The sequence below is a fragment of the Falco rusticolus genome, chromosome 5, assembly GCF_015220075.1.
Source record: "Falco rusticolus isolate bFalRus1 chromosome 5, bFalRus1.pri, whole genome shotgun sequence".
NCBI lineage: Eukaryota > Metazoa > Chordata > Aves > Falconiformes > Falconidae > Falco > Falco rusticolus.
In genome coordinates, this window is record NC_051191.1 from 88,959,028 (window position 1) to 88,986,133 (window position 27,106).

The window sequence follows — 27,106 nt, forward strand, 5'->3', positions numbered from 1 at the left end:
GAACTGCTCTGAATGTACTTCTTAAATTATATCCTGTTTTTTTGGCCTTTAGAGCTCAATCTTCTCTTCAAATACCTCAAGTTGTGTATGAAGATCCTGAAGTTAGTGGAAGGAATCGCTATAAATATTTTGCACGGTAAGGAGTGAACTGATTTGAAACAGAATTCAGAGGCTTGCTTTTGTGCTGTTTAAAGAGCACCTAAATGAATGCGAGAGCATTATTTTTTCTGTCTTTTCTGTCTATTCTTTGATCACTGCTATGGAAAATCTAATAGTAACTAAATCTTAAATCACAAGGTCCTTTGAAATTCACACTATGCCAGAATTTTCAGCTAATAAGTTACCATAGGAGCAAATATACCAGGCATTCTGTACTTAATAATTCTTTGTAGAAAGCTTTGGGCTGTAGGTCCTCCTACAAAAAGGCAGGAGATGCTCGCAAAGCCATTGTGGTTCTCCAGACTTCTGGAAGGGTGCCTTCTTAAGAAGGAGCCTTTTAACTGCCGGTTTCTGCCAGGAGCAGAAAGGGAGCAAAAGGAATCCTTCATTAACTTTTCATCATGTCCTCTACTGCACAACTGCTCCGCTCCTTCCAGAATGACCCTGCAGGTCACCAGTGGACTCCAGATCTGAACCAACAGCGAGCGTACAAACATTGTCAACTCAGTCACACATACTTGGAATTACATTCACAATCACAGTCAGCAGCTATTGGCCAATATGTCCACTTGAAATATAAAGAAATTGCCAGGTTTAATAAATTTTATGGCTCCTTTAACAACAACAAAAAAAGGACAAAGGTGATGTTATCTTCTGCAATTTGAAATTAAGCTTTAATGTCTCTCAAAGGCTAAGGGAAATTGATAGTGAACTGCAGTACGGAAACTATAAGAAGGCCTAAGAAGGAATTATTTATATGTCATTGAGCCCATATCACTTTCAAGATTCTTCATAAAATACTGCAAAAAAGGAAACAATCAAATCAGATAAGTCCAAAACAGCTGATAGTAGGAATTCATTTCGGGATTTCAAGAAGTTATTAAAAAAACCCACACCCTCAAAGTCTCAAAGTGAAAAAAGTAAACTAATTAGTGAAACATACACAACATTTTCTAAGTACACTCAAAATAACTTCTTTTAATTATTTTGCAATTCCACTTTTTGCTTTCACAGAATAACAACTCAATCCTGCTGGTGAAACTTTCTCTGTTAATCCTTAATTATGAAAGAATTATTGACTACTCAGGCACAATTCTTAAACATGCAACTACAGAAACCGAGTTATGAAAAATCAGTGTAACTCCACTGAAATTAGTGGACTGCAGTTTTTCTAAACTGTAATGGTCTTTTACGCTCATGGTGGTTGTCTTACATCTGCATTCTCTCTTTTCAGACCAATCATCCCTTCTAATAAGCTGTTTCCACTAAATGGTGCTTACACAATGGCAAAGTAAGTAGTGGGTTCTGGAACATTACTGTTGCAATGGGTCACATCTCACCAGAAAAAGGGTGGGAAAATATTGAGCCGGTGACCAATATTTTTCATAATGAACCAACAGGAAAACCTTGTTAAGAGGTAAGGGTTCGTTCACCATTGAGAGTTCCTGAGGAAACAGGTGACCAACTGCTTCAGAATTTGCTTGCAGTATGTGAATGGTGCTTTGTGGGTTAAGGACATGTGCCTCAATTGTATTATGATTATGAAGCCCAAAACCAAAGTCAGGTGTCTCTGAATCCTAGAAGAGATACCAATCCAAGGCAGCATTATTGTTGGAAAATCTTCTGATATTTTATTACAGTCTCCGTGATACTTGCAATACTGTTCAGTGGTGTAGAGCATCCATGAGGTACTCCAGTGTGGGTTTCAATGAGGATCAGATTTTGAGGGGACGTAAGAAAATTCAGTTCCTAGTAGAGTCAATGGAAGTTGCACATGCTTACATTAGAATTCCATTTTTGTTCTGGAATTGTTGGAAAGACAAACGTGTAAGGTAAATTGAAGCAGTCCTACTCCGTTTTACACTCAACCATTACTTTTTGTGCCCATTAAAAGCAATGCTTTAGAATGGATACATAGGAAAGATTTGCACATAGTAATTTGTGAGAGCTGAAACCGGACTTCTGGATTGTTTACCTAAGGAAGGAGTTTTCAGAGGACTCAGTGTAGCCTCAGTCTGCTTTTACTAAAGATAATGGAGTGAACATCAATGGGCGCAATGTTAAGATAAAACAAACCACATTTGGATATCCTACCTTTGACTTAGTGTTGTGTTTCTGGTTTGTTTTTTTTTTTTTAATGAATGTGACAAATGTTCTTTCATCTTGCATCTCTTTTTAGTACAGAGCCCTATGTCTATCCAGCTACAGCAGACAGCAAGGTCTTTGGTCCCAAGTTACGAACTTTGGGCACACAGACAGACTACAGGGATGGTGAAGCCCAGACGGATCCCTATTCCCCTGAATATGTAATTCCCAGCGGCTCAGTCCCTGAACTTCTGACACTTGCTACACTTACTTGGGGTGAGTTGTGAAATCAAGATAAATGATAATAATCCTGTCATCTCTGTAGCAGGAGGTTCTTTTTTTACAATGTCAGGTTTCAAGTCTGTTGCCAGTTTTGGCAGCTCTTCGTTGTCTTTCTTTGGGACACATTATTTTATCTGTTTATAAAATAGGTATGATATTTTCCTACTTAATAGCGCTGTTCTGGGGCATTTCATCAAGAGTTTTGAGATGATTCAATATAAAAAGGTCATATGTTTTACAAATACGAACTAGGAGCAGTTTTTCCATTTACCCACTGTTCTTCAGCTGTTCTGAGTTAGACATCAGTAAAAAACCAGTATGAACACTGCTGCCCCAGAATGTAACTGTGATCCTCATCTCCCAGTGTCCCATCTGCAATAATGATGGACAGTGGATATACCAAAGAAAGTGCTCTTTGGAAAAGCTTTTCCTCCTTTGCAGCCTGCAGTAGAGGAATGAAGTGCTAGTGTTAATGTCAACTAAGCTATAGCAACTGAGGGTCCTACCATTCCCCATACTATAGAATTTTACTGGCCTTAGAAATATGTATTTCAGCCTGTTGATGGTTCTGCTTGTGTTTAACATATGGGCTTGTGCCCATACATCCCTCTAATACTTTTTGGTGGTGGTTGTTTGCTGGATTCACCATTCTCCTAAAGAGCGACTGCTTCTTGTCCCTGTAAGGTCGGGGGCTACCAGCAGGACTAGCCGAGGTGGAGATGATTGAACGTGCCCGGGAAAAACGTGCATGGGAAGCAACTCTTCCAGCCATGGACAATGCCTCACAAATCGTGAAGAGGAGGAAAATGATGGATGATATGGAGAGGAAGGAGTGGGCCTTTAGAGAACAGGAAATAGAAAAGTAGGAGTCCAATTATACTCTTCATTTCTTTTAATTGAATTCTTCAATTCTTTTAATTGAATAGAGAAGGAACGAGAAGGTTTAGCAGATTGGCTGAAAGGTACAAGCCTTTTATTTCTGTGAAAATCTCCTGGGTTTAGGAAGGGTTAGTTTTGTTTAATTTAATATAGGAGACTGCTACCACAATACTTTCTGCCAGTGCTAAACTCACTTTTTAAAATGAAAGATTAAATCCAAGATATTGCAATATGAACTATGTGTAAAGTAGTCACTTACTATGTAGGATTTGATGATGACAGTGTTGCACAGAACACTGCAGAGTAGGGTAGGTCATACCTGGCCTTTTCTATTCTTGCAGGTTGCAGGAGGTTCGGCTGGTGATCTTAAAGAAGCTGCTGCAGAGGCGAGAGGAGAATCAGACTGAGCTGGATGCCAAGCGCTTGGATGACCACTGGCAAAATCATCAGAAGGCTAAAGAAGAGAAAATAAAAAAGATTGAGCATGACTATGCACTGAGTAAGTTTGAAAGACAGGGAGAGAGTAAGATGAGACTTAGTTTTTGGACAAGCCATTTCTATTTTCACAAGGTTATAGTCTTTATTCAAAAAGAAATAGGTTGCATCCACAATATAGATACGCATGGCCAGCATTTGTTCTGGTCAAACAGGTCATGTTTTTATATTAACTAGCAAAAGCTCTTGTGAATTTCCAAAGATACAGCTTTTTTAAAACTATTTTTATGAAGAAGCTCACATTTGTATTTCCTTTTCAGTGCTCAGGAAGCTGATAGCTAAGAGGAAGAATGTGATGGGGAAGCTGGAGAGACGAGATATCATCAAAGAGTATACTGACTTTGCATCACAAACATACACTCCTTTGTCTAGAATTGGTTATTTCCCAGATAACCATTCTGAGTGCTGTGTGGTAAAAAACTTCAATCTTGACACCTTTGCAGGTAGGGCATTTTGGAAGACTTAGTTTGTATGTGTTATTTACTTAAAATAGTAACAAAACTCAAATTTCTCTCCCCACCACTCCATTACTTAATTGCTGTTTGTATTTCTTAGGACTGTGTGAACTGGAAGCATCTCTCCCAGATTCTGTCACCCAGGTCAAGGTTAAAGCTCCAAAACCCAAGTACACTACTGCTAAGACAGGGTTTATTAAAAGATCAGCAAGGCTAGAGGTGGAGCTGGCACAAGTTCACCAGGTATGGAGCTGCACCAGCAGCATGTCAGTTCCTCTCTAAGATTTGAACTGCTCAGAAATGCAATTGGGAAGACATACATGTAAGCTTTCTCCCAGTTCCCTGTGCTAAATTCCTGTTTTCTGTAAGGTGACTTCAAGGAGAGAATGGATCAAACATTCAGACTGTTACAGGCATGACCAGTATAGCTCTGGAACAAAGTCTGTCAGTACTGTCTGTCCCTAATAGCTGTGCTTCTGCTGTAACCCTATAAAAAACAAGCATAGCTGCTTCTGTCTTCCTACAGATCAGGTATTTGGATTGGAACATACTATGTAAGTTAGAAATTCTTCTCTGCCGTTTGCTTGTTCTCATTCCTCCCTTGCTTTTATAATGCACAAGTGGCGAGCCTACTGGTTACATTGTTGAACAACTAATAATCAAACCAAATCTGGATTCATATTCTAAAAATTCTGTACATCTTTAAAAATGTACATTTTAAGTACATATTGTAAAAACACCTGCAGCAAAGCATGATTAAAATGACCCCACTCATAAAATCAGATCAGAATGGTGGATGCACAACACTGTTGTTCCTAAACAACAGCATCTGATTTGCAAACATGCTAATAGTGTTTTGCATATCTTAATTTATCACAACTGTTCATGCAGATGAGGTGTCCATATATGCAATTAACCACTGAGGAAAGGAGTGCCTCATTTGCATCTACAATCACAATATTTGTGAATTGCATGTACTTTTAAGTACGCTTTTGAGGGTTACGTTTTTTTAAAATAATGCGTATGTTGGCTGGCTGCTGTTATCTCTGAAATATATTGAATTTCATTTGTAAAGCTTGGCAACTTTCACGTATGCTTTATTTAGTGAAGAAATATTTCATAATTGGAAATTATATATATAGCTTTCTTGTTTTAGTATAATTTAAGAATACTCCCAATACAGACTAACTTTCTACTAATGAATTTTAAATAGAAATCTTGTTCTGAAAAATCAGTCATACTACCTCAAACTTAAACTCCACTGGATCTTGTAAAAGATGAAACATCGCATCTGATTATTATTCAGAAGGAAAATCTTCAAAGAAAATCTTGAGTGCTACAGGGATTGTTCAAGAACTAAGGACGTGAATTCACTACGGTTTTAGAGAAGACGCAGCAGTATTAAAAGGGTTTGAGTCTGGGTACTTTTTGCATAAAATTCAAGTAGTGCCTATGTATAATCTGGATCATAATACGGTTCTCACAGGTAGCACAACGTTAGCCTGAGCTTTCAGAGCTGAATTTCAACTACAGCAATTGTATTCTGTTTGTTCAAGATAACTTCTCATGGTTTGAAAGACTACAGTGGAGCATCTAAACTGTAGTCACAGAGAAGAAGTATGCCCTGATGCTGGCTACTCACACAGTAATGTCTCTTCAAAGAAAAATTGTTGGCCAAAGGGAGATGGAATGCAGACAATTCTGTGTATTTTCTTTCTTAAATCAATGTAGATCACTTGGTCTGCATTGATTTATACCAGTTGAGGGGCTAACATAACTAGTACTCATTTCCCCACCACAAAAAGGCAAAATGTGTATTCTTGTAAATTAAATCATGAAGCATTTCCTTTGCAGGCAAAGATGATAAATGCACTACGCAAAATTTAACTGCTGCGTTTAGATACACAGAAGCAGACACCAGACTGCAGACAAGCAGAAAGTACTGACACTGTGAAGCATCCGGACTGCCTCAGCCACCATTAGATTTAAACAAGCTTTCTGTTCAGAGCAGCAAGAAATTACTGACCTAATTAGAGTTTGGGCTCTGTGGTGCTGTTACTGGTCACTTCTCCCATCAGAGGCGTTTGGTGCCTATAGCACCTCCTGGCTTAGCAGGGCCTCTCTGACAGGTCCACCTCATAAGCTACTGGAGCTGTCAAGTACAGGGCAGTAAAGGATGCCGAGTACTTGAGTTAACAGAATTTAGCACTTGAGAGGACAGCTGTCTGACCGCTTGGTCAGCTGTCCCAATCGTGCCAACAACCTCCATCACACGCAGTATCAAAGAGGTTTAAAGCAGACGATTAGGGATCATCTTAGAAGAGCACCCTGTGTTGCTTTGCATTATTTCTATAGCCGAGCAGTTTTCTTTTCAAAAGCCTTTTTTTAGTGCTGTCCAAGCACACTTGATCTATACATTTTCTCCCATAATCCTAGAAATTAAGTAGAGCTCTAGAGTACACAGTGATCTAGCTCTAAAATGAGTATCTTTCATTTTCCCTGGATAATCTGTGGAAGAAGGTGGCAAATAGAGGAGGAATGCTAGATTTTGGCCTCAGAAGTTTCCAAGGCTTGGTTCTCTGGCCAAACAAGTGGCAAGATGGAGTCGTCCTACTCCTTATGTTCCTCTTGGTTTGCCATATTGAGGGTTTTCCCAAGCTTAAAGCTTGTAAGAAGGGATAAGCAATTATCCAAGGTACTACAAAAAGGATCTGTGCCCTCTTGAGATTAAGAACAGCTTCTTCCAGACAAACTAAGCCAAAACCAAGTGATATTAGAAGCAGACTTTTTGAGGACCATCCTGAAACCCTTTGCAGGAGTATTAGGTACGCTCAGTATTCTTTGAATAATTCTCTAAAGCAAGAGAACGTGGCAGAAACAGGAGTGACCCAAAATTTACAGGAAAAACAACAATCTACATCTTAAGCTAAATCTGTAAAAGGGGCAAGGAAAGCTAGTTCCTAGCCAGTGCAGATGACAGTGCTTTAAGGAGTGTAAGGTGAGCCATTACATAGACAGCCTTGTGCGAAAATCCAAGACACTAAGGAGGTAGCACACCGTTACAGTTAATCACTATAGGAAAGAAATGCAACTAGGTGACTGAATACACCAAGGAACAGAGGAGCTGCTACAAGAAATCCCAGTGCAGAACAATGTATGATTTTAGGCTGACCCTCTATGCTCAGGTGACTCAAGAGGGGTGAAGCATCAGGCAGTGCTGGATTAAGATGATGTTAGAACAAAGAATCTCTCACCTCAGCATTAAGCACGACTCTCATCCCATCTGTTTTCCTTTATCTGGTTGCTGGAAGGAGGTGGAGAAGTAGCGGGGGGGCTGAGAAAATCTCTGGAGAAAATCTCTGCCAACTTCAAAGCGTAGGAAAACCTGTTCAAGCAGTTATTTCATCAAGAACAGATCTCCAACACAGTGTTAGCTGGCTCATGCTCAGACAAGCTCTAAGAGCTATTATGTCAGTCTTGATCACGCAAGATGCAGCAGCCATCCAGTCAGTTTGTCCTTGATGATCTCACCTTCTTCATTTGTGGGCAAAAAGGAAAAAAGAGAAACATGACTGTAAACTCTGTGCTGTACATGAAAATAAATTATACCTAGTGTCTTGTGAAAGGGAGAGGATCACAAAGAAGATAAGGAAGGAATCCGAAGAATGATTTCTTTGAAGAGACAGTTGTTTCTCAAGCCACTATCCTGTCAAGAGTTCTGCTTCTATCAGATGCTAGCAGAGAAGCTAAGGTGCAGGGCCAAGAGCACGGGTGCCGTTTGCTGCTTGCTGCATTTGCCTGGAAAATGAAAAGGGGTTGAACTGGGTGGTCCTTCACTGTCCAGTCCAACCAGAGTATATCATGACTCTGAACCTACTATCTGAAAAAGGTAATGTAGTCTGATCTCAGAAAAATTAGAGTGTGATATCTAGGCAGTAACATTTGAAGTATGTTGTTCAGAAATTTAATACTTTTTTCTTTTTAAAGAAAGTATTTTACAGTGATTCTTGGGCCCTGCTCCCCCTGTTACGAAAAGTGGTAACTTCTTGTAAGTTAGGCAGAACCAGTTAATGCAAAAAACATATTTTCTTTTTCTTTTCTTACATGAAAATCTTGAAATAAATTAAAATCTTAAAATAACTTAAATCCTCAGATTAGAGAAAGCAAACGGTAAGCATTTTTGATTTAGCAAAGATGGCAGGAAAACTTAAAACCACTTCTGGGACCTGCAGTATTTCTCAAATCTACATTAATAAGAATTCCCTTGTGTCAGAAGTGCTCATAGATTTTTCTGGCTTTAAAGTTGTTATTCTGGTTGTATTTTGTTCTGGTTAGCAAGAAATATTTTTGGAGGCTAAGGTTTTATTAAATTCTTATGAATGCAACATTGTACTGATAAACATAGGAGCCATTGTTTTCAAAAGAATCACAATTAGAGCAGCTTTTTTCTTTCAATTCCCCACCCTGTCATGCAAAACAGCTTCTAAATCATAGCAAACACTATTATAATCTTCATGCCAGCGAGCTCTAAGGTCATCAAATACAAGAAACAGTTCAGAAAATCTCTCATCAATTTTGAGCTATAACCATTTCACATGGCTTATAAGCAGTTTATAGGCTTTGATTCTTGCGTTATTAACATGGTCCATTGCAGAAGGTTTCAATAATAAAGCATTTTATCCTGTCCACCTAGGAACCTCTCTCCTTTTCTGGAGCAATTACTTATCCTGGCCTGAATGGTCAGATCCAATATGCAAGAAGAATTTTGTACAATGACCACTGGAGTTTCAAAACTTCATCACTTTCACAATTAGATTCTGTGCAAGTGCCATCAATGTCCTGTTACTGGAGAGAGAAATTCAGCATGGGATTTTTTTTCTCAAGTTTTTCTTCAGTTTTGCTCCCTAGTGAAATACGGTATTTGAACATTTGAAATAGAGACAGCGAGAAAAGAAAAAGGCACATTTTTTCCTTGCTGAAATGGATCTGTTCCTTCAGTAATAAAGGCTACAGATCCAACCTGTACAGTAGTGGAATTATAATTTTGAAGGAGCTTTAAATGCACGTACTCTCTTCCCTTCCCTTTGCAAGCTGAAGTGTGATGTCCTACAGCAGGCAAGCTTTTCTGTGCAGTTGGAAATGACAATAGAAGCTTGCGATGGGAGGTTGGCAGGACTTGAACAGTTTGAAAATTACTTGAAAGAGTTGAGGCTGTGGTGGCATCGCCACTCCTAGCCTGCTTTGGCTGACAAGGTTTGGCACCTGCTACCAAACAGCTGCAAGCAAGATGAAACCCACTCTTAACGAGCTTGTGGATTTTCTTGGTAGAAGGAAGGTCTCAGGCAGTTTCCCTTTCACACTTACGCCACCCGTACAATTGCTGTGGGTGCCACTGGGCAGTTGCAGACGAGCAGGGAAGAGTTTCAAAACATAAGTTACAAGAAAGTGTTCCTGGGTCATTTGGTTCAACCCTGGGCAGTAATAGCACATCATACAAAGACAGTTCACCAAGGAGGGGCCACAGAACAGTGGCAAGACACTCTTCAAGTGACCCTCTTCATAAAATCTGACTGCGTAACAGTTCTAACTCTCAGTAACAAGCGTTATACCTATAGTTAAAGGCAAAGAGTTACAACCATTCTGTAGTGACATACAAACCATAATTAGATTGTGATATTTCTACCCATTTCTCATGTTTTGAAAGATTCTTACCTCTATCTTACAGGAAAATCATTAATCTTTTTGTCATTGAGTATGGAAAGTAAGAGACACAACTGCCTCTGCTTGCATATGGGTCAGTGTTTAATTGGTTCAATGAAATTTCTGTTTTAAAATGAAAACAAAATCTGAAATATGCTTTTACTAAAGAATATATTATATTAGAGATTAAATTCATACCAATTTTAGATTTTTAGGTGACTCACTCTAAGCAATTTCTGATGACTTACTTGTAAATATAGCAAAATAACTCTTGCTTCCTTCTTACATATGATTTTGAAGTTCTTTCCCACCAGTATCTTCTGACCAACCAACAGCCTCATCTACTGACTATATGCAGTTTTTCAGTTGACGTGCAGGAAGAAATAGAAGCCACAAGCCTACAAAGTGCAAAATACTTTCAGCTCCCTGTAGTCAGTGTGATCAGGAACAGCCAGCATCTAGAGGACTGGCCTTACTGTGTTGTTCTGTCTAGCCCAGTTCTGATTAGATTGTATGTCTCTTCCAGGCACTGCTGGAAAAGAAGAATAAAGTCAAGGAGCCAAAGAAGTCCCTCTGTTTCCTTGAAAAAGTAGAAAAGCCAGTTCCTCGGCCACCCACTCCAGTCCTGGAAAAACCTTCAATTGTAAGAGGCCTGGTTTTAACACCTTTTTTTCTGTTGATCCCTGATTGTTTCCTTTCGGTTGTTAAAGGAATGCCTAGAGAAGGAAAGAAGGGAGCTTTATCTTTTTTTGTTTGTATTCATGTTAGAAATAGCCATCACTATTTGTTAAGACTCTCTTAGTGTCTCTTTATTCTATAAAGATACTAACAGCCCAAGAATCGTAAAATCTTTTGCACTATCTGATGGCCAAATCCTTAACTAAACTTTGTTTTATAAAGACATAAATTAGTAGACAGACGTGTTATTCCTTTGTTCTTGAGGAACAAAAAGGCAGACTCATATTATTATTATCATTATTCAGTGTCTTCCAGCCTTCTGATCTGACAACACTACCGTAATCCAGTGGAGCAATTAAGTTTAGTTTCATTGAAGTAGTGAGACTTTGGGTGCTTAGCACTGAGCATGCACTTCATTAATTTGCTGGAGTGAAGCTCTTGTCATTGTGCAGGATGCAGTCATCGATGAGTGTGCACCAGTTCACAGAAAATTATTCTTCTACAGAGATTGAAATAGCAGTAATGATGTGTCATGAGGGGTGTGATATGCTGTGGGAAAAAAAAACAGCTTTTCAGGAGAACTGCGACTTCTTTTCCTTTCTTAAAGTAACGTACTTAAGAGGTGATTGTCCCAATGGATTGCTTTGTCTGCTTATTAACACCATTTTCATGATGTAGTAAGAATCAAACACAATTACCATTTAAACTTGTGAATTTACAAGTCACACAACCATGAAAGTGAGAGAGAGAAAGTCTTACCAGATCACCCATGCTGTCTTCCTTTGTGCAGTATGATGCCTTATGTTTTACACAGTCTATTTTAAGATGACTGAAACAAGAATATCTCCTTGGGAAGAGCTTTCCACAGCTTTACTAACTCCTAGGTATTAGATATTGTATTGCAGTGATAGATTTACACTATTTAGATTTGCCAGTTTAGCAGATTTTTAAGTACTTCCAGATAACATGAAAAGAAATCAGAAAGATTTATCCTCCAGTTGTAGTCATTCTTGAGCGTGTTTACAGATTATAGGGTTTTTTAAAGAGTTCCAATACAAGAGAATTCCACCTAAATGAATTCTGTCAACATTTGGTTTATTCTCAAGTATCTTTATGTGCGAATGCATGAAAGTGTGAATCTCCATCTGTAAAATCAGGCCACTTGAGCCACTGAAGAGCAGCCCTAGCACACCCTGCCTTGCAGAATCCAGGTGAGGTTTCTCCTACCAGCTGGCTGTGAGGAGCACTGAAAGCAAGGTCCTTCTCTGTTGTTAATGCTTCTCCTCCTGCCATACACACACAAGTATCAACCAAATGCACCAGCCTCTTCCCACTGGAGCTGAGGATCTCGAAAGGGAAGTGTGCCAGAGTGACAGGCAGGTGACATGGATCACAGGGGATATAAAAGAAAGTGGAGAGAATGGAGGCACTGCTGCAGGCCTCCTCAACTCCTCTCCCCCCATCATTTCTTACACACTTACTAGCCACAACAAGCTCACAGAGTGCCTCTGAATTCCTTCACTGGTTCATCAAATTTGCCAGCCCCCTCGAGTTTTCAGCCTACTCCTAGATCCTTCTATACCCTTAATTCCTTTGTTTTTCCTGCAGGGCATGATCGGCTTTCTGTCTCCCCTCATTCTTTCCTGCTGTCCTGTAGCAGGCAGATGGAGAAGTTGATGATTACCCTTGCTAAGGCACCATTTGCAGCACTGAACAACAGAAGTACAGGAAAATGCATCTCTCAAAAATTTAAACCAAATCTTATTTTAAATCAAACCAAGCAGTCTGGCTTACCCGTCCGGTATATGTGCCATCTCCATTTCCAAAACTCTGTCCTGAAGGGCTTTCACCCTGTAGTCAGGTGGTGTGGTACAGTTTAGCTTTCTAACTGGACTGGAAATTCATCCCTTCTTTCCAGAGAAAAAGAGCATACCAAATCATAAGTTAGTCCTTTGGCTAGTTCTGCTTTGATCCTCCTGGGTGGTGGTGTGGAAACGCAGGAATGCTTCATTTTGTGTTTGGAAAACTTAATCTTCAACACCTAAGAAAAAACAGATACTAAGATTCAAGCCCACACCGCTTCTCTCATCCCACACTCGTCCCTGTTTTTCCGGCACTTCTAAAATACCACATTTCAATGCAGACCTCATAGGCTTTTTATTAAAAAAAAACTTCCTTGCAATTTTTAAATTGATCTTTCCCAGGCACCCAATGGACTTTCCTTCTGCTGTTGTCAACTTCAGACTAAAAGACCCCTCAGCAAGTGAAAAAATGCTGCCAGCTGTGCTTCCTCTATTTAAAATAAGGCTTCTTTTTTTTTTTTATTTCCCCTCCTATGGTCATGTTCCCTTTCCCACTGCGCTCCATCATTCTTCCAGGTTGCCATCAGTCACAGAATACCAGGCCAGTAAAGTTCTCAAAGAGACAAATCACAATATAATGTAATTAATTTTACTTCCAAACTATACTTGCTGAGACTTAAATTTACTGAGTTACTCAGATAAAGGTCGCCACTGGAATAAATATCAAAAGAAAAATTGTATATGTTCCCTTTTAATTTAATCCCTTTGTTTATAGTTAATAGCTTTCTTGCACCTTCTTAGGTAATAATTCTATCCCCTTAGTGTCTTGACCTGTTAAATTAATGTAGCTGATGCTCATTTTGCAAACTCAGATCCAGTCAAGCTACAAATAGTACTTCTAACGCATACAGTAACTTTCTCCATCAGCATCTCCTTATCGTTAGGTACTCGTCTCTAAAGACCCTCTAAAATCTCAAATAGAATCTAATTATACAGTCTTTCTCCCCCATCTCTTGTAAAACATGGAAGTACGTAGTATTCTGACTCACTTTCCCTAGAAATTAGAAGAATGGTGTTCAGAAACAACTGAGAAATGCGTTGGATACGAGTTAGACTTTTGGGTAGTTAGATAGTTAAACTATAGAAATCTCAGTCTCCAAAGAAATAATTACTTATTGTGTGGATATTTGTTGTGTTTCGGCAGAAGGAAGAGGAAACAGAACTGGCAGTGATCTGTCTGCAGAAGTTTCTCCGAGGCAGAGCTATTCAGAACACGGTATTCTGTGTCTTCTTTTTTTATGTCTTTCTTCGGGATGATGGTGGGAACGATTGAAAGTGTGTTTGCAAGCTTTCTTCCACAGCGGTGATCAAGGGTAATGAGGTTTCTGCAGCATATCCTCCTGTATGTTATCTGGAGTCCTTCAAGGCTGAAGTCTTTGCTCTCCAGCCCAAATTTCTTACAGGAACTTCTAGGTTCCTATACGTCTATGAGTCTCTCCCTGTTCCTGCCATCCCCTACACTCAGTTATTTAATTAGATGCTTAATAGCAGAATTACTCAAATGGCAAATTCTAGGCTAGATCTGGACCAAGAGTACATTTTGCCTTGATTATGCCAAGATCCCAGGCACAAGAAACCTCCCACATCCCAGCAGGGCAGCTTGTATTTCATACCATCTTTCCAGTTTCCAGTGATGGTGAGCTGAACCTTAGATGAGGTTCGACTGAAGCATACCACCATGATTTCCAGCAAGTGCAGGACCTGTCATTCCGCTTTCAGTGGAACAGTAGTGGGTCTAGGTAAAAATTAATTGAGTAGCCATGCCTCATGGGCTTTATATTAAGCAAGTCTGTCACTTTTGATCAGACCAGTCCAGAAGGTTTGTTTTCATGCCTGCTGAGAATATAATTGGTATTCTCTCTTACACTAATTATTTAATGTTTGCAAAGTGTTCCCGTGGGGGACTCTGACCTGAGCGTTAGCAAACACTGCAGTACCGTGGAAGTGGCTTGAGGTGGAATCTAGACTTCCCAAGTCTTCTCCTGTTCTGTGGTGATCTATGAGAAGGGTATTTGGTGCCATTGGAAGACTGTTGACTTTCAAATCATGAAATGTTCCATCATTTTAGGAATCTCCTTCCAGCCACTACTAGATCAGAAATATATGACTCAGCTGGAGAGTGACATGAGCAGGGTTGAGTGATCCTTTGTTTCTGTTGGAAGTCTTGTTGGAAGAGAGGGGGAATGAAAATAAGAGGGTGGCAGGGAAGGGCTGGGCCACGTAACCCCGTAACAGGGACAGCAGCAATTTCAACAACCTCTCTACCAATTTATTGCTTTGAGCTGTTGCTGGACTCCCTCAAAATGAAGGACAGAGAACAACAGATGTTGAAACAGGAGACTTTGAACTCTGGATTGAGGAAAATGGGCAATGCTTACTCTAGGAAGCTCTGCCATTGAGGCTGATATAACAGGATATCCAGAAGGCTGTTGCCCTTTTCACTTGAAGTTGGTGTTGCTGTTCCGTGTTCTGGTGGTTTGAGTTCTGGGTAAAGCCAAACAGAATAATAATAATAACAGAATAATAATTAAAAAATTATTAAAAAAATAAAGTAGCATGGGATCATCTATACTCCACAACAGAAGGTCTCAGCTCTCGTCTTGTATGCAGGAGGGTTTTAGACAAGCTTTACCTGACACCATAGCGTATGCCTAAATGCAGCCGCAAATTCATTACAGAGGACTAGGATTTGGAAACAGCTGACCTTGCACCTTGGAGAAGAAGGGTGTACTGTGCTGGCAAAAGATGTTGATCTATATTCTCCATTTAATAAGCTTGGTTGTTTAACTTGATTTTAAAGATGTTTGAAGGGAAGGAGAAGCGGCTGGAACTGATCCGAGAGCTGCGCACCACTCACGCACTCCAGGAGGATGGACAGCTGCTTTTGAAGGCAGAGGAGCAAATGACACGGGCTCTACAGCAGCAGCGTGACTTGCAAATGGACAAGGTTTGTCTGTGTAGGTGGGAAGGCTGGTTCACAACACTGTCCAGACTGGGAATTCTGTGCTTGCGGTACCACCAACACTCTCAAATTGAATTTCTTTATGTTTTCTATTATCTACAGCACAGAGGGCACCTCAAGTAATAAAAATGCTTTCCTATTGCAGGGCAAGCATTGAATGCCTGAGGGGCTAAAATTGCTCTGTCACTGCTCTGGGGCCTCTGGGGAATCTCAGAAACAGACTGAGGCGCCCTGACCACAGCTGCTACCCAGGCTGCACTTGCTTTGTTTGCAGACAGAGTGCTTATTTATATTTACAGGGCTTTGAGCAAACTGCACTGTCACATGAACCTCAGTTTTACCACATTTCAATCCATTTGACTGACGCTGTGACCTGGCATCACAATAAATGGTTGTCACTCTCATCTGTCAGATGTTTTACTGAATGTATGTTACCACTGTTGTTTCCCTGTTCCTTTTCTAGCAGGGCACCCTCTCAGGCTCCTTCTCAGGCATAAAACACCACAAAAGAAGCCAAAGCAGACTTACTGGGCTCGAGACTGCTGTGACCTTAGCAATGGTGTCACATTGTTATACTTGCCACTGTTATGGTGAGCAGAGAAATGTTGGGCTTTACCCTCTGCCAAGGATCTAGTGAGAGCTGGGCATGTGAATTCCCCTCCTATTTCTTTGCAGGGCCACAACCTTCCAGAGCAAAGTGAATTGAATGGCAGATGCTTTCCGAAATGGATCATAAAGAATTCTGCCCAGACTTCACTGCATCTCAGATACACAGTATCTCCCACAGTCCTGCAGATTTTCCTGCAGTTTTTACTACTCTCCTATTTTTTCAGTGACTAGCTGCGAGGCAATTCTGCAGGTTGCAGATTATGATAACAGCATCGGCTGGCCAGCTGGCCTGGTGGAGATGAAGCCAGACCACTGCTTCCTGCTGGGGGGGCAGCAACAAAATTTCCTCTCAGATCTCAGTAAAAATTGAACTGGGTGACTGTGTTTTACTGTTTATAATTTCCAGATGCTCCCTCATACACAGGCAGTCCAGGTATGGAATGCAGGAATATACAGAATTTTTCTACTGAGGGATTAAAAGAAAAATACAAGCATTAGGCATTAGGAACTTGAAATACTCTTTCCTTCTGGAAGCCGAGGTGAGAGTGAAGGAAGGATCAGTTCAGATACCATAACGACTTTCATAGAGAAGGAGAGAGAGCAAATGGTAAAGATGCTGGCTGACCTCTGATCTCAGGCTTTCCTTTTGGGAGAGCCACTATCCCCCTCTGCTGGTATCCACCTCCTCTGCTCTCATGTTTCTTTTTACTGTCTCTGAAGGCACACAGTCCAAGGCTCAGGTTTTCAAACACCTTGAACTTTAAAACTCTCTGGAATGCATGTGCAGGAGTTTTCTATGTGTGTGGCTATTTTACAAAGTCACCGATGGGTCACAGTTCTATAGGTTTTGGTGGTCACAGTTTTTTTGAGGTTTTTGACCTTTCCAGTATAAAAAGAGGCATTTTTCAAGAAATGCTTCCTGCAGAAAGAGGTCAGAAACTCCAGATAAAATGGTCAAAGCTGAGGGGTTGAAAACTTCCCACCTCATATATAACAGAAGTCTAAGACAAGAGTGTTCCTGGGTTGTTTTCCTCCACTTCACACCAGTTTTAGACACAGCACCTGGAGCAATAAAGAGGAAGCAGCACGTTAGTTCCATGTTATCCCTCCCTGTGGGGTGGTGCAGTTCCTGTATTTTGGCCCTCCGTCTCAAACACACATGGGCTAGACGCTGTCACTTCTACATGCGTGCAACACTGACAATCTCACTGTCTTTAAAACACTACAGCTGATCTATTACTACTTATCTGGGGTATTTCAGTTCCATTTTTAGTTTTATGTTCAGGTCTACTCTGTTATTGCCTGTTTATTCCAACAGAAACACAGCGTCCTAGCCAGTTCCTCCTGCCAAGGACTGCAGCTTCACAGTCCCTACTGGATATAATGAACTTACCATAGATCTTGTCCCTTTCCAAAATGCGATCGCACATACCCAACCCGTAAAACACGACGTGCTTGGAACAAGGAGTGAATGGCACAGTAACTCTGAACACCTGGGGTCCAGTCTCAGCTCTGTCACAGGCTTTCTGCTTATCCATTACCTGGAATTTTGAGTTCTTGTTTGCCCTTCTACAAACTCAATATAATTACCGTTGATTTTAATTTGTCAGCAGTTAGTAACTTGGACAGATTTAGGTAATATTGCAATGCCTAAAACTGTAGGGACTCATGGTTGTGGTATTATCTCAGCAAATTGAATCACTTTGGTTGCATTGTGAATGTCCAACCAAAGATGTACCGTTTCACTGAGGTGGCTTTAACTGTAATAAACATTTTGCATCCTTAGGAGAGAATAGAAATGTGGCTGTACTTGCAGTTTCAGTTTCCTAAATCTTTACTTACGCTTCCTGCTCATGGAGATCGAGGGTTTACTTTCCAAATGCTAGAAAGAAGCTTCCTTTGCAACTTTTGATCTTATTTTTCTGGTCTGGTCCAGCCAAGCTCAGCACAGAAGGACGGAGGGTATGCAGCTGAAGTCATTTCGTTGTCATTTTTATACCTCCCCGTTCTCGGTCTGGGCAGCAGAGTGTGCCCCATTAACAAGCAGCTGGCCTCAGCCACTGTTGTGGCTGTACTCACAAAAGCGGTTCCTAATACCTGGCGTACAGCGAGTGTAGTGCTTCATCTCCTCCCAGCCACCCAAGCACGGGGCTTCTTGTCCCAGTGTGACGGTATTGGGACCATTCCAGCCCTGGCTAGTTTTATCATCTTTTAGCCTCTTTATGCCATCAGAGCCTATATACAGGAACATTACATTATGCAGAATCCAGGCCCGCATATGTAAAACAAGAATGCAAAACTCCTAGGGTTATCCCATGGCTGGTCTGAGGGGATGCTGCAGAGCTGGTTCACATGCCTTTGGTAGTCCTGGGGCTTGGAGCAACATTCCCGCGGTTTGTAACGCAGTTCTTTGCATTTTTTTTTAAAGCTGTTATCAGTGGAAAAGCACTTGGCCAGGGAAGAAGGAAGGGTCCTGGCAAACATATTTGATTTCCTGTCCAAAGAGCTGGTGAGGCTGCAAGAAGAACGGAAGATTCATGCCTTTGTCATGCTGGCTGAGAGGCAGAGGCGGATGCGGGAAGCAGAGGAGAGCGGGCGTCGTCAGGTGGAAGAGAGGCGGCGGCGCGAAGAAGATGAGATTTTCAAACAGGCAAGAGAGGGAGACTGGGGGAACTGGGGGTGGTCTGTAGGAACTGCTTCCTAGTGGGAAGGTCCGGATGGAAGGGAGGTGCTTCAGCTCTGACTTTGGGGATGGCTAGTTTTAAAATCGAGGAGGAAGGCTTAGTGAAGAGAGGGTGATTCCCTCCTAAAAGAGTCATGCCTATTAAATTAAGGATGATCTGAATAGCCCTACAGACGGTCCTGCTGGGCATATCATGAATGGATGTAGGTTTCTAAATTTGCACAACAAAATTCTACGGAGAACAGATGTACCTAGATCATCTTTAGGAAGAATGTTTTGTCAGCATGTGGTCTGTCCTGTGGAACTATTAGGTGCTCTCCCAGGAAGGATGCTTTGAGCATCCTTTGAGCAAGGTTTTGGAAAGATTTTGCCCCCCAAAAGTGGACTGCAAATAACAAGAGGCACAAGAAATTATTTTCAAGTAGTGATACTGGGTAACATAACCTTGAAATCCAGAAACAAAAATCCTGAATTACCATATTCCATAACTATTCTATAGTCCTGTTCCTATTCCCTAGCTCCTGACTGCATGAAGCATATTTCTCCCAGTTGAAAGAAATGAGTGGGAGCCTAATTGACTAAACCAATAATTTTCAAACTTTGTGGGAGGAGGCTAATACCACGAGAGTCTGGCATCATGTTTATTTTTCTTTTTAGCTTATCTTCTTACCTCTTCTTATCTCCTCTGAGTGGGAAGCAAGGAGGGTCCAAGTGCCATAAGCTTTTGCCCCTCAGACTAGCAGAAGGAAAACATCCATTTCTCTAATCTTTGCTCTACAACCATCATATGGAAACCAGTAATTTTATCTTGGTTTTATTCATGTTACTTTGACTGGCTTGATGGGACCTTTTCCTTTAGGATTTGCTTGAATAAAAGCTGAATAATTTACTGAAGTCAATACTGATGATTATTGTTTGGCAGTTGTTGCTCAGGGGACAGTGAGAACTGAGGACACAACTGCTGTTGCACTCACAGAACTAAGCTGCAGCAGAACTGGATCTGCCACTAGGTTTTCCTTCCACCACTGGTTCTTTCCTGCACTTGTTTCTGTTCAATTAGCTCTCAGAAAGAGTTATTAGAAAATAAATTTTTACAAGTGATTCTTCCCAAAAAGCACCTCTGAAACCAAATCTTAGGCTAGCCTGCCTGAAATTAAGTCTGGTGAAAATCTGGTTTTCTTGGTTCTTTGGAAATCTGCTTCCACCACACTCCTGGCACAGCAATAGGCAGAGGAACAGTATCTTGGTGTTTTGTTCCAGGTGGTGAAAGTGCACCAGAGCACTATTGACTCCTACTTGGAAGACATTATCCTGAGTAGCTTGGAGAACGCGGCTGAAGAACAAGCCAGGGAAGAGATTCAGAGAATGGCTGTAGAAATCAATGACATTGCTTATGAAATGGAAAGTCGGTACGTTATTAAACGGCACATTTAGAGGCTGTTTACAGCAGTTTAGAACCTGCCTGACGTTCTACACCTGTGGTTAGATTACGTGTATAATCTAAGACTTGGGAAGAGCAGAACAATACTGTTCATGATCGCTTCATTAGTGTGACTGCTGTATGGGAACCACACTGTTACTACCTGGAACACACATATAAATCTATCTGAGCCTTATTTCTATACAGCATGTGCCAGATTCCCTTTGCAAATCACTTGTGGGATCTGTGAATCACCCTTTTTAGACCTCTCCATGCCAATGTGATGCTGTGACTGAGCTTTAAGTGAATCTGGGAACTGCCTAAAGCAATACCCATTCATACTGGTCTTTTCATTTATTTATACTGCTACAGAAAATCCGTTTGAAAGAGATGCTAAAAGATACAGCTATACAGCGGCCTTTCATTCTGGGGTGGCTGTTCTTTAAGAAACTGCCAATTTCCATGGGGGTCAGGCATATTGATGGCTGCCTGACAAGGCACTTTGAGTAGAGTAAGCTGTTGAGAACACCACAGTCTTGTGTTTGGCTGGGGCCTCAGCAGTGGATACTTTTTAGGACCTGCCAAACCTCCAGTTCAGTTTCTATGCTCTTTTTTTTTTTGGAATTGAGCCATAAAAATCCCAATGACACAGTGACTCTCCTATGGTACAGCAGCTGTGTATTTTGTAACTAGATGAATACAACCAGAATGTTGAAATCCTTGGGGAGAATGAAGCGTAGATAATGCATGCAGCCCCTGGGCCAATTGGGAACCCACCAAACACTGGCATGGAACAGAGCATGGGGACCAGCCAAATGCAGAGTCACAAAAGGGAAGAATTTAGCAAACTCAGCAATGGGCCGAAGACTAAGTTCACAAAGATGCAAATCCGCAGTGGTATCTGCGTGTCTAACTCAGTTTGTCATCAGTGAGAACTGGGCTCCTAAATACGTTTAAGGATAAGGAGTCTTCTCCCTGGAAATACTGCTTTCCAACGCGGTACTGAACACATTGGCAGGGCAGTGCAAAGAGGAATAGTCACACTGTCACCTGTTTGTAGGATAGAGAGAGACCCGGCTGACAGTTACTGCCAAGACAATACTCTCCCTGGAAAACGGCGAGAATATTTACAAGGGAGTCTTGTGTTTGCAGAGGTGATCTGGAAAGATGATTAAAATACTAATACCATCCTGCATCTGTCCTGTAGTCGAACTCACCTACAGTCAGAAGAGATTGTAGCAGAGCTGGTATATGATTTCCTGATTCCAGAAGCTGAGAAAATGTCTGTCAGAGAAAAAGGTAAGGAGTCCAGTAACTACTCTCTTCATGAACTTGTTCACCTTCCTTACTTTAGCTCACTGAAAGTAAAGATGCAAGGCCAAGAGTTGTCTCAGGTCTCCGAGATTCTTCTTTTGCACTCTGCAGGTAGATGGTTAAGCCCTTTGACCCTTTTCCACCAATTTCTCATGAGCTTTAGTCTTTTAAAATGGTGGCCTGAATTCAGAGCTGATGTAAGGTTTAGACTGTGCTTTTGCCAAGAAAGGTTGGACCAGGGGATCCTTGAGGTCCCTTCCAACCTGATATTTCTATGATTCCGTGATAAATGTGGTGTATCTGCAACAATAAAACTACATGAAAAGAAGCAGCCCATTGCACCTTCAAAAACAAGCTGGAAAAAGTCTTTAAGCAGCATGGCTGTGAATTGTCTATTATATGGCAATTTCTAAAAACTGTTGAAGTCTTTAACGGGCAGATTACTTAAATATATGCCATAGGTGGAAGGAAGAGCATATACTTTTCCCCTTGCACCTCACACAATTGGTCAAGAGCTAGAAACAAATAAAAGGTTTTAGAATTGGCTGTAGTGGCATCATATTTTATGTAGATAATCTTGCAGTTGTAAAGGATGCTTCTGATCAGCCAAAATGGAATAGTATCTGTCAAAATACAGAGGGGAAGGCCCTGGAAATCTGTGTATTACACTAAGTGTCCTGAATATGGCAGTTCTTAACTGGAATCTTTCCACTGACCAGCATACTCAGAAGACTGTGACTAAACCAGTCACCCATAGAAAGTGGATACAGGGCACGAAACACGCTTGTATCACAGTGGAGTCTGAAGTGGTCCTTGCCGCAGTGTACTTCTCTGACTTGAGAGCAAAGGCACTTGCTTCATCGCCTTTTCTGCCGCTTTATGAATGAGAACACACACCCTGCAAACAGATTTTGTGGTCTCTGAATTGTGCAAATATTTTCTTCCTAGTCCATGTATTTGTCACAACAACAGTATCTATTCAGCAGTTGGTTAATTCTCCTGAAGCTTCTACCAGCTCCCTCCTTTAGCCCTGCTTCTGCAAGCCTCCCAAAGCAGGTGATGTAATTTTAGTCAATGAAGCCTGCAGCTCAGGCACTAACACACACGGGTTAGCCTGCCTGTGAAAGGAGAACAGAAAGAGAAGCCCTGGGGAGATGGCTTAGGATTCTGGACATACAGAGGTACCGTCAAGGAAGAAAATATATACTGGGCTTAAATGCAACAGCAGCCAATGAACAAAGAAGCACTCCCAAGCAACAGAGGAAAAAAAAAATCTTCAAAATCAGTGAGCTACAGTGGGTTTGCCTGGAAAGCAGAGCTAGACCCAGACAAAAATTGAAGTGGATGCTGGTGGAAGAGCTAAAACAAGACATGAGAAAGTACAAGAGCTTCTTCAAATGTGATCAGATGAGATTTGCCACAATAGTCTTGTGACAGGAGACATCAAATGTCAGGAAGAGACCTGGCTCATACTCTGTTCTGCTATTGCTCCATGGGTTGGAGGGGACTCCGTACACTTAGATAGCTGAATTCTACCAAACGTATGGCCTGATGAACACACCCTGCTGTAAAATACCTTCAGGGAACCAGAATCAGTAACTATTCCATGTAAATCCAAAGGAAATAGTGTCAAAGAATGGCATTAGAATTTATGAGCAGATCAATGTATTGTGTTTCTGTGGCAGCTTTTAAAGTTTTCCCTGTAGTGAGCCACATTATTCATTACAAAACTGTGTTTTAGCAACCTGGCACATGCCTGAGCATACATTCTCCTTGAAACTAGCAGGGACTGATCTGAGAGCATAGTTGTCTGGCCTGCCAGAGGAGCAAATCCATTTGTACAACAAGGTTTTGAGGGCCTGCAAGTTCAGTCTTTGCCTGCACTTTAGCTTCCCTTTAGATATCTCTACTTTGCCATTACCTAGTCTTTTCTTCTATTTTTTTTTTCTCCTCTTTTTGTCACATTCCTTTGCGTAAAAGCAGGGGTTATCCAGTACTGGCTTATCCTGAAACCCCTCTGCACCTCACTTCTGAGCCCTCCATCTTTGGAAGTAGAAGTCAATGTACTGATACAAAAAATCTTGCTTTTAAAAGGACAATCAATTTGAATCAGTTTTAAAAGGACTTACCAATCTGAGCCCACCTTCTTTCAGATGGAATTCACTGTGCATGAAGGAAGGGCAAGCAGCAATACCAGGGGAGTGTTCCCGGTATAGTTCATGTAGTTCATGCATTCGCGTCTGAAGCCAAAATGCCTTGGGTAGAGAAAGCTTTCCTGGGAACTGAGAGCTGGCTGGTGAAGGTCAGCTTTTCAAACGCAAGTGAGATGGGTGCAGTTGCATCCATTGTCGCCAAAATGGACCCCTGAGATGGATAAACATAAACAGGATGGGTTAGTAACGTTGAGTGACTGAGTCAGTGACAGCATGCAGAACTGTATGACAACACGCAAGACACCAGTGGTTCAGACTCGCGGTTAAGTACAGCTCAGCCTTACGACGTAAACAGACCAAACCAACAACAAAGTCTGGGACTTTTGCGGGGAAGTGACACGGTGAGAGCCACAGCTTGTTCCCGCAACGTTCCCCACAACCTGCTTACAAGCATGCAGTATTTCAGTCCCTGTGATTGATTACCAGCATCTGAAGTCTAGAGAGAGAAAGAGGGAACAAAGAATAGCGAAGAGCAATGAAGATAATTGCAGGGTGAGTGCTCTGGCTTGGGCAATTATTTCCCAAGAGGTAGGCTGCAAATATATACAAACGAGGTTGGATGAAAACTGTAAACCACAGTAACGCACGATCCTACAGTGGCAGAAGGGAGATGGTGAGGTAGGTGACCTAGTGTGCCTGTACTGTCTCCGCGTCTTGCTTTGAACTCGGGAAGGGTTTCTCAGTGCAGGCAAAACCGTAACGCAGGAGAGGGCAGTTTTCAGCTCCAGTCTTCCAGAGGCCTGCTGCAATTATCAGACACTGAAGAAGTTATTTTAAAGCCTGATAACATATCCTGGGCAGTTATGCCCTAATCTGGAAAGGAATACATTTTGGTTGTGCTTCCCTCTGTGGGGGCTAGTCTTCAAAGTGAAATGCAAAGTTGGTTGCTGCTATTAGGTGGCAGTAGAACGCTTTCAGCCCAAGTTAGAAGGGCGTGATTTTTTTTTTTTCCCAGAGATAGGCTTTTCCACCGCTGCAAGAAGGCTAAAAGCTGTCCCTCCCTTCTCCCCTACGGACAACACTTTGCTGTACATTTCCAAGTAAAAAAGCCTTACCTCTTTTTACGCACAGTGAGGCAGTCCCAAAGAAAGCACATCTGTGCTGCTCATCAGCTCATCCACAGAGGCACCGAGAGGGTAGTGGCTGATCTGGCACTACGTGGGGAGACATCTGCCAGCACGATAAAGGGAGATCCTCCTGCTGGGACAGCGAGCGCTGCTTTGAACGGGACAGCCGCTGGACCCAGCGCAGCTGACAGCACTGGCTCTGCCGCAGTTGCACCCGAACTGGCTGAACTTCGGTGTGAAGAAAGCCCAGGAGAGGCAGCAGTGAACCCTTGTGATGGATCAGACAAGGATCCCACAGCCTTCTAGGGACAGAAGATGAGCCAGGTGAGTTTCCCTGCCCCCCTGTGATTTCAGCCGGGAGCACGGTGAAAGAGAAGGAAACACATTATATTTACTTCTTTCCAGGGCCCCCAGAATGGAAAATCCTCTGTCTCCCTTGTGCTGTCCCTCCCACTGCCTGCCAGCAATGTTGTCCTGGAACCACTGTGGATACAATTCAGTGTGGCAGCCCCAGTCCCTTCACCCTTTCCCCAACTGGCTTTGGACCTCATTAGCTAATTCTCCTCTTCTAATTATAAAGAGAAGCTTGAATGAGAAAGCAGTGTTAGCATTCCTTGACTTTCTCCCTGGCGTGAACCAATAAAGATCTGCACCTGGGCGTTTGGTCTGTTTCCTTGGATGAGTAACATTAAATGGAAAAATATTCCAGTGAGCAATTTTGAGTTGAGACCATACACAATTTCTTTTCTCAAGTGTGTCCCACTGATTTCCTTAGTGGAGTAAAGCAGAGTGGCTCCCTGCATTAGCCCTGCTATTAATAAAGCATTGAAGCTGAATGAAAACAGTCAGATCTTGCATCATCTTTTCACATAATCAGTTCTTGCATAAAGAAAAGGTGCCCTTGACCTCAGCAGAGTGGTTCCTGCCAACCAGGCAGTGTGTGGCACTCCTAACTGAGGCGAGGTGATAGCAGAATGACATGGCAAGGGCTGATGTAGCTTGTGCAGAGAACCCATTAGCCAGTGCCTATGGCTTTTCCAGAAATGTTACTCTTTGGGCTGACCTCTTCTTGCTTTTTGTCATCCCAAAGGAGAACAATTCTGGAAATAATCTTATTTTTCTTAGAACAGTATTAGTCACTCTGGCTTTCCAGCTCCGGAGGGCTGTGCAGAAGGGATGCGGGCTTTGCCTTGGTTGCAGGCATGGGGGTGCTTCTGCTCAGGGTGTCAGAAATCAGCCGGCTGCAGACAGGCGCGGCGCATCTGATCAGGGAGCTGTCAGGGACTTGCTCAGCTCTCCAGCACTCACCTGTCAAAATCCCTGAGGTCTGCGCAATTAGCATCTGAGAGGTACATTCACACTGATACCAACATCAAACCTACCAGTTTTTGGAGGAGCAGGCAGAGCCACCCCACCCCACCCAAAGTGCTTACTCATTGATGGCTACAACTTGTGCTACAACTAGCAGTATTAGCTGTCAGTGCTAACGTGGTAATGGGCTGATCCCTGCGTACCTGCGTCATTCCTCTGTAAGTGACAGCCTGTTCTTTGTGCTGGGTCTGTAAAGCCTGAGGTGTGGGCCAGCTAACTAGTCCTGAACATAGCGCCGCTCCTTCAAAACACAAACCAGCAGCTGGTCAAAAATTCAGGTTCATTAGTGCATTCCTGGAAAAAAATTGCATCAGGTTTGTGTTTTGTGGATTGGGCTGGGGGGAGAAGGGTGGTGGCAGGGAGGAGAGCGAGAGGAGAGGGAAGAAGTCGGAATACCACCCTATCCCGCTGAGCTGTGGTAAGAACTGGAGAGAGGAAACTGGGAGCTGCACCGAGAAGCCACTGGTGATCTCCAGGTCACTGAATCAGGGGCACCAGGTGACTGGTGGGGTAGGCAGCCTCTGTAGGTACTGCAAAATCTGGCAGGGGTCAGAGACGGGTGATGAATTTTGGTTAGGACTCTGTGAGGATGATCCCGTCAGGGCTTGGGGATTTGGGAAAATTCTCGTAGCGTGCATAGCTAGTCAGCGAAAGGGAAGGTAGCAAATGCAAACATACAGAAAGGAACACTCCACAGTGTGGGAGGAAAAGCTGTGCAGGGATGGGCTCTTTTGCCTCAGGCCACCTTGGACAAATTTAGCCTGGTTGAAAGAGGGGGGATAACATGAATCACAAGATCCAATGTAATAAGAGCGACATGGAAGACTTGGTGCAGCAGAACAAGGAAGACCGATCTGTTGAGACATTTACTG

General features: G+C 42.1%; 1 protein-coding gene and 1 long non-coding RNA gene across 4 annotated transcripts in view; one reads left to right on the forward strand and one right to left on the reverse strand.

Annotated features, from left to right (window-relative positions):
- CFAP91 (cilia and flagella associated protein 91) overlaps window positions 1–25,705 on the forward strand; it is a 32,027-nt gene extending 6,322 nt beyond the window's left edge. For all 3 annotated transcript variants that reach the window (XM_037389395.1, XM_037389396.1, XM_037389397.1), the window contains exons 4-18: window positions 53–136; window positions 1,394–1,450; window positions 2,339–2,520; window positions 3,211–3,388; window positions 3,747–3,904; window positions 4,161–4,343; window positions 4,456–4,598; window positions 10,582–10,698; window positions 13,740–13,811; window positions 15,396–15,542; window positions 18,595–18,816; window positions 20,110–20,258; window positions 21,477–21,568; window positions 24,868–25,187; window positions 25,269–25,705. In XM_037389395.1, coding sequence (XP_037245292.1) covers window positions 53–136; window positions 1,394–1,450; window positions 2,339–2,520; window positions 3,211–3,388; window positions 3,747–3,904; window positions 4,161–4,343; window positions 4,456–4,598; window positions 10,582–10,698; window positions 13,740–13,811; window positions 15,396–15,542; window positions 18,595–18,816; window positions 20,110–20,258; window positions 21,477–21,568; window positions 24,868–25,169 — 2,086 coding nt within the window. In that variant the 3' untranslated portion in view covers window positions 25,170–25,187; window positions 25,269–25,705. The remainder of the gene's footprint in view (window positions 1–52; window positions 137–1,393; window positions 1,451–2,338; window positions 2,521–3,210; window positions 3,389–3,746; window positions 3,905–4,160; window positions 4,344–4,455; window positions 4,599–10,581; window positions 10,699–13,739; window positions 13,812–15,395; window positions 15,543–18,594; window positions 18,817–20,109; window positions 20,259–21,476; window positions 21,569–24,867; window positions 25,188–25,268) is intronic.
- Window positions 1,462–10,575, reverse strand: LOC119148823. The gene is made up of 3 exons (XR_005104499.1): window positions 7,610–10,575; window positions 3,725–3,859; window positions 1,462–1,961 (listed from the first exon to the last, which is right to left on the reverse strand). It is a non-coding gene; the product is annotated as an uncharacterized LOC119148823 (long non-coding RNA).
- Window positions 25,706–27,106: the final 1,401 nt, after the last annotated feature.